Below are 12393 nucleotides of genomic sequence, written 5' to 3'. Positions count from 1 at the left end.
GATGTCAAAGCGATGTGCCTTTCTCACTTGGCTGGATGAAAGCCTCTGAGCTGAGCTTCGTGCGACGATGGCGCCCTCCGCCGAGGGGAAGGGTCTTGATGGGTTTGAACCAGTATCATTTATTTTTCACTTCTGTTTGTAACAAGTTAAGCAGTGTACCACTAATACTGATTTTTATGGATGCTCAGAACAATGTATAAATTATATTCGCAACATTCAGAAAATTTATTTAGTTTGTCAAATAAAAAAAATTAAAAAAAAACCTGGATTGTAATATTCTAAAAGTTAATTTCTAAGATAATGGCAGCTAAGACATCTATATATAATCTGGCTTCAGAGGTGCCAGTTCTTTTCAAAAATAGAAGTTTAAATATCACTAATCTCCCCAAACGCTGAATTTTGTGTTATTGTGATCTAGTTTGTGTCTTCAAATCAGAATTTTGAGCACGTTGTCATAAATTTTAATACCTCACGACGTTTGATATTTGTTCATTTCTCAGAGGCGGTGAGTTGACCACCTTTAGTCACACGATGCAGTCTTAACGAAGCACCTGCACGAGAAGGACTAATTAATTAATTAATTAATGCTCTTTTCGTTACGCTTCACGATCTTTTAACTTCTGTGACCAAATCCGAGAGATTATTAGCTTTGGAATTATTTTGGAGCGATGATGTGCACATGGAGAAAATGTGGGGTCGAAGTTTTTTTTTTTTTTTTTTTCCCCGTTTTTGAAAAAAATATTTTGGCTTTGTTTCTGTACATAACGAGGGCTTTTACGTACGATGTATCTATTGTACGATCTTTCCTCCTTTTTTTAAGCTACCGTTTTCTACAACAACAAAAAAAAAACACCTTTCAGTTATTTACCACGTATAGCGTCTAAATAGTTAGTTGGCACCGGTCTATTAAAACTTCTGTCATCACGCATTCATTGCAAAAGATGAGATCTGCTGCCTGTACATTGTATATAGTTGTAAAACCAACGCCTATCAGATTAAATGAAATCCACATAAGATTAGCTAAAAAATATAATCGTATGCATATATGTACAAAAATAACCTTAAAAGGATGCAACTTGATTTACTATTTCTCGTGCTTGAATCTTGGCGATTGGACGAATAATGTTTGAACAAAGCGAGGGCAACGTGGTGGAAGTTTAAATCAGAGTTTATTCTATCGTAAATGTTTGCACTGTACTACTGAGAGAGCAGCACGTCGCTTCGTTTGCTCCCGTCCTTCAAACCTCACATTTCCACGCTCTCTCGAAGAGGAGCAGCTTTTTGCCCCAGTCTGGCCTTCCGTGCCGTCTCCACGTTCAACCTACAGCCGTCCTGTCAAGTGACGCCCTTTTGATTCTGTGTTTGTGCTCGGCTCCTCCGCAGAGCATCTTCCATCTAAGCAAAGACGCTAACGGTGCCACGCTGAGAAATGAGCAGCGGGTTTTTGAACCTTCGTGGCACACCTCTATAATTTGCAAACATCTAAATGGAACGGTGATGCTGAAGCTCTTAAAATCGAATTGACACGAGTAGTCGTTTGATTTCAACAATGCGAAGCTGTAAATCGCGATACGATCGAGGCAGTTTTCTTCTTTTGAATCTTTTCTAATTTGATTCATTTCCGCTTCATCGAAACGAGCGTGTTTTACAAGTTGACGCTCACAAGGGGGAGCTGTGCATCGTCCCGTTCAGCTCTATGTGCACTTGTTAATCGCATCAGATCGTTCTGTCAGAAGCCGTTTTAAATGGAGACGATGGACGTGAGACCAACACGAGTGCAGTGAACACGAGAACTGAGAAGGAAAAAGACGATGGGGGCGAGGCCCATCAGATGTGTGTGTGTGTGTGTGTGAGAAGATAATCCCATTTGAGAGAGTGAGACATGTGCAACCTTTTCTCTACATAGGACTTAATTTGTGGCTGCAACTTTCAGCTGAGCTGCATGTGAAGAACTGTAAATACGACCGTTTCTACTCGACGTGAAACCTTTTCTGCACACGAAAGAAAAGTTTAAACATCTGTCACGCCCCGTGTTCTGGGTCATACTCGTGTACAATTCAGTCGTTCAGGAAGTGCTTACAACTTTGTTACTTTTTTTTTTTTTTTTAAGGACAAAGAGCAAACCAGATTTGGATGACCTGTTTTTTGTTGTTGTTGGGATGAAGCTGTAAAGGGCTTGGAAGAGCAAAAACCACCGTGTTCATTTCCTCTGTTCAATCAAACAAATAAATCAAAAGCATCTACTGTAACGTGATCTGGAACCCCTGTCCTCCAAGACTTGTCCAGACTAAAAACAAAGTGGAGGGAGGGGGGGCTTTTTATGTTTTTAGGGAGGGGGGAAGGCATGAGATTCACTTATTTTTATTTTTTATTTTTTCTGGTCAGCTTTGACTCATTGAACTGTTTCTCAGTTCCGTGGCTTCAAGGAGTGAATGTCGGACTGAAACTATGAAATGATCATTAAAGATGAGAAGTTGTAAACTATTAAATGAAATATTTTCAATTCATGCTGTGTATTCTTGTCTTTGGGTTGGAGAAAACGATCAAGCAAATAAAAAGAGAAGTAAAAAGAAGTTGAACTATTGAAGTTTGTTCTCCTGGTTTGGGTCGTCCGCTTCAAATGAACGCAGGACGAAAACCCCGGCTCAACCTCAACTGTTGCTCAGGATCAGATACCGAGTATTGAACGTATACATGGAAGTGTATTTGTGTCAGTTTGCCAATATTTCAAATTATGGAAGTACTTTAGCATCTTCTGCGTAATGGCTTTTGTTTATCTAGTACTCAACAAGTGAAAACCCTGGTAAAACATATTCAGTGTGTAGTTTAATCTGGGTTCTTTCTATAGCTCTGGCCTCTTCTTCACAAATACCAGAATGGATTTGCAACAAGCTGCGGTCTCAGTATTTCAAATAAAACCGTCCATCAAACAGTTTTCACAAATTGTCCAACCAGTCCGTGGTCAATCGTCCACTTCGTTTGGAGGAGGAAAAACAAAACACCTTTCTCATGAGGGGCTCGGTTTTAAGACCATGGACAACACTGGCCTCAGCGTAAGATGTTGATGTTTTCACTGTCTTGGTTTAAGATTAAATGTTTTCCAGATGCAATGTCCTCAAAACTGGAATATCCTGCTGGATCTCAACAGGATCTGCAGAAAATAACCAAATACGGGAACAACGGGCAAAAGAGACGGACCTGGAAGTGGCAGAAATGAAGATGTTGAGGTTCTCCTTAGGAGGGACAAGGATGGATACGATTAGGAATGAGATCATCAGAGGTTGAACAACTGCTGTTCTTAATAAATCCTTTGTGATCGTCTTTATTCTCCACTGTTGTCGTCACTCTTTGTTGAAGTCAGGTGTCTCTTGTAAATGAGTCCCCGGGGCTCAATGGGATCAACCTGTAGAAATAAAGGTTGAATGAGTGAGATGGAGAAGAACGACTCGCTGTGACGACCCCAAAGAGGACCACAGTCCTGCAGGTTACAGAGACGATGAAAACCAGGTAATAAGTTGGTGTAGGTTCTCAGTAATCCACGACGTTATGAATCCAAAAAGGTTAAGAACAACCGGACTTCTATTCTGTAGCTGAATAATTTTTGCTTCTCATCCAAGGAGCTTTCTCAATTAAAATGGGTAATTGCAATAATTATAGGTAGTTTCATGGTTAACTTGTTTTTTTCATGCTTCCAGTATAAAGGTAGTTTCTCAACAGGTAATAAGTTACTTTATAATAAACCCTTTACATACCAGGGACATGCCATGTACATATACATACTGCATGCACCTGGATACCAGGTAAGCAGCACGTACATAATCTTTACTTGTTGTGTACCAGAGTGAGTATCAGATTAGATACCCTGTAACTACCAGGTACATCAGTACTATGTACAAAGTAGCAAGTCACTTTATAGTACAGCCCTGTCACTATGGGTAATGAGTATCTACCTCCATAAGTACCTGGTATGTACCTATAGGCCTACATATCAGGTACACTGTAAGTACCAGGTAGTCTAAGTGTGTATCAAGAAGGTAACGCACTCAGTAAGTACAATGTAACAATTTCATCCCAGTTCTTGAAAAGTGCCAGGTAAATACTTTGTATCCGTGGTATTACCAGATACATAAACTGGTACATTCCCAGTGAGCACCTTGCATGTATCAAGAAAATAAAAAAAAATCAGTAAAATTAACTCTGGTAGGGTAGCATAGCATTTGTTCCAGATAAGTACCCATTATTTACTGGTACTTGCATACCTTGTAGTTTTCTTGTACTTCCTGGGTATCTATGTACAGTTTACCTTGTACTGACTTTGTACTACCTTCCCTGCTGGAACCTCATAAACCCTGTACCATACAGAGTACCTGGTACTTTTCTGGACCCTTCAGGTGAGTACTGGGCAGTATTATGTATATTCTACCAACAGAACTGTGTTTCGGGCTGAATCGTGTTTTCAGTCCTGGGGGGTGAAGCTCGGCTCATGAATATTGATCATGTCTCCTCAGAACCAGTGGCTGTTGAAGGAAACTCCGAACCCGCCCATGTATCGATCCGCTCGCTCGCTGCGTGCGTGTGACAGCAGACGCTTCGCTTCGTGGCGGAGTAGCACCGACACCGGATGGCTCTTCGTGTTTCCGCGGAATTTCATCAGCCGTGTACCGGGAGGGAGCTCCGCTGACGTCATACATGGCGATGGAGGAGGAGAAGAACACCGAGGTCTCTGCGGATCAAAGCGCCGCCGACGTCGGAGGCAGCGGGGCTCGCATGGACCCGCAGCCGGGCACGGCGCTCCGTCAGGCGGGGCCGAGCCGGGCTGCGGGTCGCGGCAGCCTCGGTGGTCCCGGAGCCCGCTCTGCGACGGGGATCCGAGTGCTAAAGGCAGGTTATTACACCGGGGGGGTTCGGGCTCGGATCATCAGGAGCATCCTCGCAGTGTTACGTAATAAGAGCTGATTATCAACAAACACTTTATTATGACGAGGCCCCACAGCTGCTCACATTTCTGACATTTCACAGCAAAAGCATCATCTGTAACATCTGACATCATCTAATCTCATCCTGCACATTTAATCTCATCCTGCACATTTAATCTCATCCTGCACATTTTAATCTCATCCTGCACATTCTAATCTCTGCATTTCAGCACAATGTGCAGCAGGTAAACAACAGAAACGTGTCAGGATTTTTTACAACTTGAAGCAGCCTTGTTGTGCGTGCATGAAATATTCTGATAGTCCAAACATTTAATAATTTATTAGAATTTATATGTTTTGCACTGCATTGTGTGTAGGAATGTTTCTGTGCAACAGCATGCTCTAAAGCAGATCTTGCAACCTGTGGCTCCTTGTAACTTTGACAGAAATGACGTAACCCTCAGCAATGTTATACAGTAGTCCATTTGAATGATCAAAATGAACTCATACTTTAACACCTTGCGGCATAACGGTCCAATTTATTGCAAATAAATCTATTTTGGCTCACAAGTCATCTCTTTAAATTGTGTTGAGGAAACTTTCAGTTTATTATAATAATGAGCAAAATGAAAGGTGAGTCTCAGGCACCCAAGTAGTTTAAATAAAAAGTTCTAATCTCTTTGGAAAATAAGTCGTCGTGAAATCACAGACAAACAAAACATCGATGTTGATGAGCTTATTTTTGTACTTTAAAAAAAATCTACATTTAAGTAGGTTTGCTTGGTGTAGTTCGAACTGTAAAAGTATATAAAAAGATTTTCTTTGTCTTAACACTTTGAGTCAGTGCATGCAGTATAAACTGAAGGCTTTTTCTTACGTCTAGTATATAAATACAAATGTATCTAGTATGTTTTGTGGCTCAGCAATATTTGATTTGTTAGTAAAGATGGTGGAATAGGCTCGTATAAATGTAAAAGTTGCAGACACCTGCTCTAAAGAGTTGTGGGAGAGAAAAGGCAAAGTTTAAAGAGTATAATGAGTGATGTGACTCTGGGAGAGTCGACGATCAGCAGATTTTCAGGTGAGGGTGTCAGGCTGGTGCGTAAACACTTTCCAAACAAGGATGGGCTGAGTTTCACAACTCGGTGCCAAACTATTTGTAAAAAATGACAAAGGACTAAGTGTTCTCCTCATTTACAGTTCATTTAGACATTTTACCCCCCTGCTTGATGATCTTGTAAAGAGGCCAATTAAAGAAGTGAACTGCAGATCTTGAGTAATGTAATCAGACAGAAGATGGCATTGACACAGTCACATACCATATTTTTCAGCCTATAAGTCACTTTTTTTTTCTTTGTTTTGCATAATTTGCATGCCCCGCGACTTATACACCGAAGCAACATATTTATGGATTTGTTCCAATATCTATAAACCAATTTTTGGCTGAGATATGACCGTTTTCATTCATTCTGACATTGAAAATATGGAACACTACAATTTTCAGCCATTAGATGGCACTTGAGGTGTATAGCATGCCGTTGTGTCATGTAATAATTAAAAGTGGCTATTAATGACACAGTCAGCTTGTCGTAGACTAACACCTTCATCCAGCTCGCTTGGAGCAAACGTGAAATCAGGTTCATTTCGTTGCGCCGCCCCGACGAAATGCAGCTGATTTGACCATTGAAGTGCATTTATTAAGTAAAAGTTAGACTGAGACACACCTTTGCTTTAAAGTCGAGCAAACAAATAATTGTTTTAGGTTCTTATCTTGTTAAATTTCAGAGAAATGCACAGCGAGTCGTCCCTGTACGCGCTCCCGCTTCCACCAGTCGGCTTTTGAAACGCAGCTGATTTGATCGTCAAAGTGCATTTATTAAAGAAAAGTTAGACTGAGACACACCTTTGCTATAATTTTGAGCAAACAAATAATCGTTTTTAAGTGTTAATCTTGTTAAATTCTTGTTAAAGTCCTCCCGTGCACGCTCCCACAGCCGCCATTTGGCAGACAATCAATTTTTGGCACAACACCGGCCCACGTTTCCAGGTTGTCAGCGGTGACGTGTAATAGATGCGACTTATACGACGAATCAACGTATTTATGGATTTTTCCACTTTATTAGACGTATTTGGACGGATGTGACTTACAGGGTGGTGCAACGAGTACGGCGTAAAATACCGTACATGTTTCTTTTTTGAGTGTGTTGCTAAATATAAAATATTTTTGTTTTAACCACCATGGAGTTGGTTTATGAAGAAACTGAAAATGATTCTCTTTCTGTAAATCCCTCTTAATGTTCGGATGAACAATTTATAGTCTGAGGCCGAAGTCTGTTTTCTCACATCAACAAGCAGAAGTTTAGTGCTTCCTAAGCAGATCACTCTGTGGCCACAAAGTTTTTATTCAGCAGGTTTAGGATTTAAATTTACATTTTGATTGTTTCTTTGTGTTTCTAACCGAAAAAAATACTGTTGCTCCCCTCATGACATATTTAAATAATGAATGTTTAGACTTGTTCTCATCAGTCAGAGTTTCTTTATTGTCATTCGCACCTCATGTGGTACATGTGGTGGAGCGAAATTATGTACACAGGGTCCCAGTTACATCCAACAATAAAATGTAAAAGAACAACAGTGATAAGATCTAAGATATGAACTAAGAAAAACATCAACTAAATATACACTAAGCACTAATAACATAAAACATTGAACATCAGCACAAACATGAACGAGTCTGTGTGAGCAGATGCGCATGAACACATCAACATTGAAACAGATCAGCAGCAACATGAAACTGATCAGCAGCAACATGAAACAGATCAGCAGCGACATGATATGATTTTTCACAGTGATTATTCTAGTTAGAGATTCATGAGTCTAACAGCCTCAGGGTAGAAGCTGTTCCTCAGTCTAGTGGTTCTACACTTAATGCTCCTCAACCTCCTTCTTGAGGGGAGTGGGGCAAAAAGTGTGTGTGCTGGGTGAGTGTGGTCCTTCATGATGCAGGTGGCCCTCTTCCTGCATCTGGAGGTGTAGATGTCTGTGATGGTGGGGAGACTGATTCCAACATCTTCTGTGCAGCCTTCACCACTCCCTGCAGAGCTTTTCTTTCTGCAGCTGTGCAGCCTCCATGCCACACGTTGATGCTGGAGCACAGGATGCTCTCCACTGCACACCTGTAGAAGGAGATGAGGACTGAGCTTCTCAGACCAGCTCGCCTCAGCCGTCTGAGGAAGTAGAGTCTCTGATGAGCTTTCTTCATCAGGCTGGTGGTGTTGTTGCTCCAGCTGAGGTTGTCATGCATGTGTACACCCAAGTACTTGTAGCTGGAGACCACTTCCACCGCAGATCCTCTTATGTTCAGGGGGGTGTAGGTGTTTTTGTTCCTTCTGAAGTCCATTTTTATTTATATTTATAAAAATTGATTTATAAAAATCATCCTAATCTTGTGTTAATACGTGTCCACAATAAATAAAATGATCAGAAGACACTCACTCTCCAGGAATCAAATGAATTTTCCGCCTCAGACTTGATTAGACAATAATCATTATATTTTAATCAAATAATATTTCATTACAGCTAATTAGCTTTTTGGTTTCTGACATTAATTATAATTATTTCCAATTATTTAAATCACAACATTAACAGGGTGTGATTATTAAATGCAAGAGCACAAAGCAAAGATGGTTTATTTGTTAAAAGAAGCCATGGGCATCTCCAGACTTTTATTTTATTTCTTGTTACTGCGAATAAACACGAGGTGAAGTTGCAGTGAGACAAGCCGTGTCATTTTTTTAACGTCTTGTGCTGTGTGTTTCATGTGCAGCTGGTTTTAGTGGTACAATACTCATTAATTTCAACGTTTTGTTAATGTAAAAAAAAAAAAAGAAGTAAATATTAAACCACTGCACATTTTGCTAACACATTCACTTGTGATGAGAGAAAAGCAACAGAGAATAAAAAAGATCCAAGATAATTAGTTTGTTTTTCCAGTCTCAGTGTTAGATTTAAGGGAAATCTTTATTTACAGACAGATGTTACGATACCGTTGATAAAATTTAGACATCAAGATTGTCGAATGTGCCATTTCCCAGGTGAATGAAACCAATGGAAGTATTTAGTTTGGAGAAGTTTTTGCAGTTGACAGAACTTAAAAAGTTTTTTCTTCTTCCCCTTTTCTGTTCAGAGGTGAGTTCAGGCTGAGAAGTGCAGACACTGAAAGTTTCAGGTTGTGTTTTGTTAGCGGAGGTGCTAACAAGAAGAAATCCATCACAAATCGGTCGTTTCACTTGTCCTGTTTTATCTTCACTTTAAGGAATTCTTGATTGAGTATAAAAAAGTTTTAAAACCACATAAAAAGGAATTGTTTGTACTGATACATTATCAACTACCAGCGTGTGTGTTTTAAGTATCTGTAGTACAGGTGCTGGTCATAAAATTAGAATATCATGAAAAGTTGATTTATTTCAGTAATTCCATTCAAAAAGTGAAATTTGTATATTATATTCATTCATTACACACAGACCGATATATTTCAAATGTTCATTACTTTTAATTTCTATGATTATAACTGACAACTAAAGAAAACCCCAAATTCAGTTTCTCAGAAAATTAGAATATTACTTAAGACCAATAAAAAAAAAGGATTTTTAGAAATGTTGGCCAACTGAAAAGTATGAGCATGAAAAGTATGAACATGAAAAGTACGAGCATGTACAGCATCAATACTTAGTTGTTGCTCCTTTTGTCTGGATTACTGCAGCAATGCAGCGTGGCATGGAGTGGATCAGTCTGTGTCACTGCTCAGGTGTTCTGAGAGCCCAGGTTGCTCTGTGGCCTTCAGCTCTTCTCAATTGTTGGGTCTGACGTATCACATCTTCTTCTTCACAATACTCCATAGATTATATGGGGTTAAGGTCAGGCAAGTTTGCTGGCCAATTAAGAACAGGGATACCATGGTCCATAAACCAGGTACTGGTAGCTTTGGCACTGTGTGCAGCTGTCAAGTCCTGTTGGAAAATGAAATCTGCATCTCCATAAAGTTGGTCAGCAGCAGGAAGCATGAAGTCTCCAAAACTTCCTGGTAGACGGCTGTGTTGACTTTGGACCTCAGAAAACACAGTGGACCAACACCAGCAGATGACATGGCACCCCAAACCATCACTGACTGTGGAAACTTGACACTGGACCTCAAGCAACATGGATTCTGTGTCTCTCCTCTCTTCCTCCAGACTCTGGGACCTTGATTTACAAAGGAAATGCAAAATTTACTTCCATCAGAGAACATAACTTTGGACCACTCAGCAGCAGTCCCAGGCGAGATGCTTCTGACGCTGCCTCTTGTTCAAGAGTGGCTTGATACAAGGAATGCAACAGCTGAACCCCTTGTCTTGCATACGTCTGTGCGTGGTGGTTCTTGAAGCACCGACTCCAGCTGCAGTCCACTCTTTGTGAATGTCCTCCACATTTTGGAATGGGTTTTGTTTCACCATCTTCTCCAGGGTGCGGTTATCCCTATTGCTTGTACACTTTTTTTCTACCACCTCGTTTCTTCCCTTCGTTTCTCTATTAATGTGCTTGGACACAGAGCTCTATGAACAGCCAGCCTCTTTAACAATGACCGTTTGTATCTTACCCTCCTTGTGCAAAGTGTCAATGGTCGTCTTTTGGACAACTGTCAAGTCAGCAGTCTTCCCAATGATTGTGCGGCTACAGAACTAGACTGAGACCATTTAAAGGCCTTTACAGGTGTTTTGAGTTAATTAGCTGATTAGAGTGTGGCCCCAGGCGTCTTCAATATTGAACCTTTTCACAATATTCTAATTTTCTGAGATGCTGAATTTGGGGTTTTCATTAGTTGTCAGTTATAATCATCGACATTAAAAATAAATAAATATTTGAAATATATCAGTCTGTGTGTAACGAATGAATATATCCTGATGCATGCTCAATAATCAAGGTGTGAAAGAATATAATGTATAAATTTCACTTTTTTGAATGGAATTAATTAAATAAATAAATTTTTTATTCTAATTTTGTGACCAGCACCTGTATATTCTGAACGTGCTCTTAAATGTGTTGAAAATATTTTATTTTTGTCTGCAGCGCAACATGAAGAGAAACGGGAGTCGAAGCTGTGCAGCAAGAAAGACCAGATTTGGATCACGAGAGCGGGACTGGCTTATGGGGGACACCCAGCGGGGCTGTGTGTGCCTATATGGTGGGACTGTTGACCTTCAGCCATCTGCCTCAGGCACACAAACCTCTTCCACCCCTCAGACAGACCTGCAGCTGGTGCTCTGCTCCACCAAGACCACAGTGGAGGAGCTCTGCTCTCAGAGGCATGGGCAGGGACTCTACGTTCAGCTGCACGGGGACCTCATCAGGTGAATGTTCTGTGTCGTGTGTGAGCAGAGGACGAGGTTTATACGTTCTTCAAGGCTCAGCATTCGTCTGTCCTGCTGCTTTATCTGTCACAGTTTGAGGCTAACATCTTACGTTGAGACGTAGCATTTTGGTCAAACCTTGACAATAACATCATGTATAATCTCTGTTAAAATGTTAAATGACCAGGTGCCATGCTCAGTGTGTGTGTTATGAATGAGTCTCAGCTACTACCACCTCTAACTTTAGCTCCATACCTGTCAAACTGACTGAGGAGGTTTTGTTTTGGTTAATGTGTATTAGCGTGGTGAGCATCTTGAACTACTACCGTATTTTTCATCCTATAAGTTGCAGTTTTTCCCCTAATTTACATGTCCTGCAACTTATACTCCGAAGTTACACATTTATGGATTTTTCCCCAAATTTATAAACCAGTTTTTGGCTGAGATATGAGTTTTCATTCATTATGACTGAAAATATTGAACACTACCATTTTCAGCCGATAGAGGGCACTCGAGTACTGCGGCATGTCGTTGTGTCATGTAATAGTTAAAAGTGGCTATTAATGACACAATCAGCTTGCCATAGCCTGCCACCTTCGTCCAGCTCGCCTGGAACAACCGTCAAATCAGCTGCACCGCCCCGGCGAAATGCAGCTGATTTGACCATTGAAGTGCATTTATTAAGTCAAAGTTCAACTGAGACACACGTTTACTGTAATGTCGAGCAAACAAATAATTGTTTTAGGTGCTTATCTTGTTAAATTTCGAAGAAATGCACAGCGAGTCCTCCCGTGCACGCTCGTATTTCCACATATCGGCTTTTGAAATGCAGCTGGTTTGACCATCAAAATGCATTTATTAAGGAGAAAGTTCAACTGAGACACACCCTTTGCTATAATTTTGAGCAAACAAATAATTGTGTTTAAGTGTTAATCTTGTTAAATTCTTGTTAAAGTCCTCCCGTGCACGCTCCCGCAGCCGCCATTTGGCAGACTTTTTGGCACAACACCGACCCACATTTCCAGGTTGTCAGCGGTGACGCGTAATAGATGCGACTTATACGGCGAAGCGACATGTTTATGTTTTTTTCC

At 40.6% G+C, this 12393-nt stretch overlaps 1 protein-coding gene across 1 annotated transcript in view; it reads left to right on the top strand.

Moving 5' to 3' along the window:
• Positions 1-11021: 11021 nt before the first annotated feature.
• Positions 11022-12393, top strand: part of phlpp2 (PH domain and leucine rich repeat protein phosphatase 2) — a 38224-nt gene continuing 36852 nt past the window's right edge. The window contains exon 1 of the mRNA XM_037695843.1: positions 11022-11302. Within this exon, the coding sequence (XP_037551771.1) occupies positions 11028-11302 (275 nt within the window). The 5' untranslated portion in view covers positions 11022-11027. The remainder of the gene's footprint in view (positions 11303-12393) is intronic.

Source organism: Nematolebias whitei, chromosome 2 (assembly GCF_014905685.2).
Source record: "Nematolebias whitei isolate Nwh7 chromosome 2, NemWhi1, whole genome shotgun sequence".
In the NCBI taxonomy this organism is placed as follows: Eukaryota; Metazoa; Chordata; class Actinopteri; order Cyprinodontiformes; family Rivulidae; genus Nematolebias; species Nematolebias whitei.
Note: the sequence above shows the minus strand (reverse complement) of the source record. Positions and strands in the feature narration are given on the sequence as shown.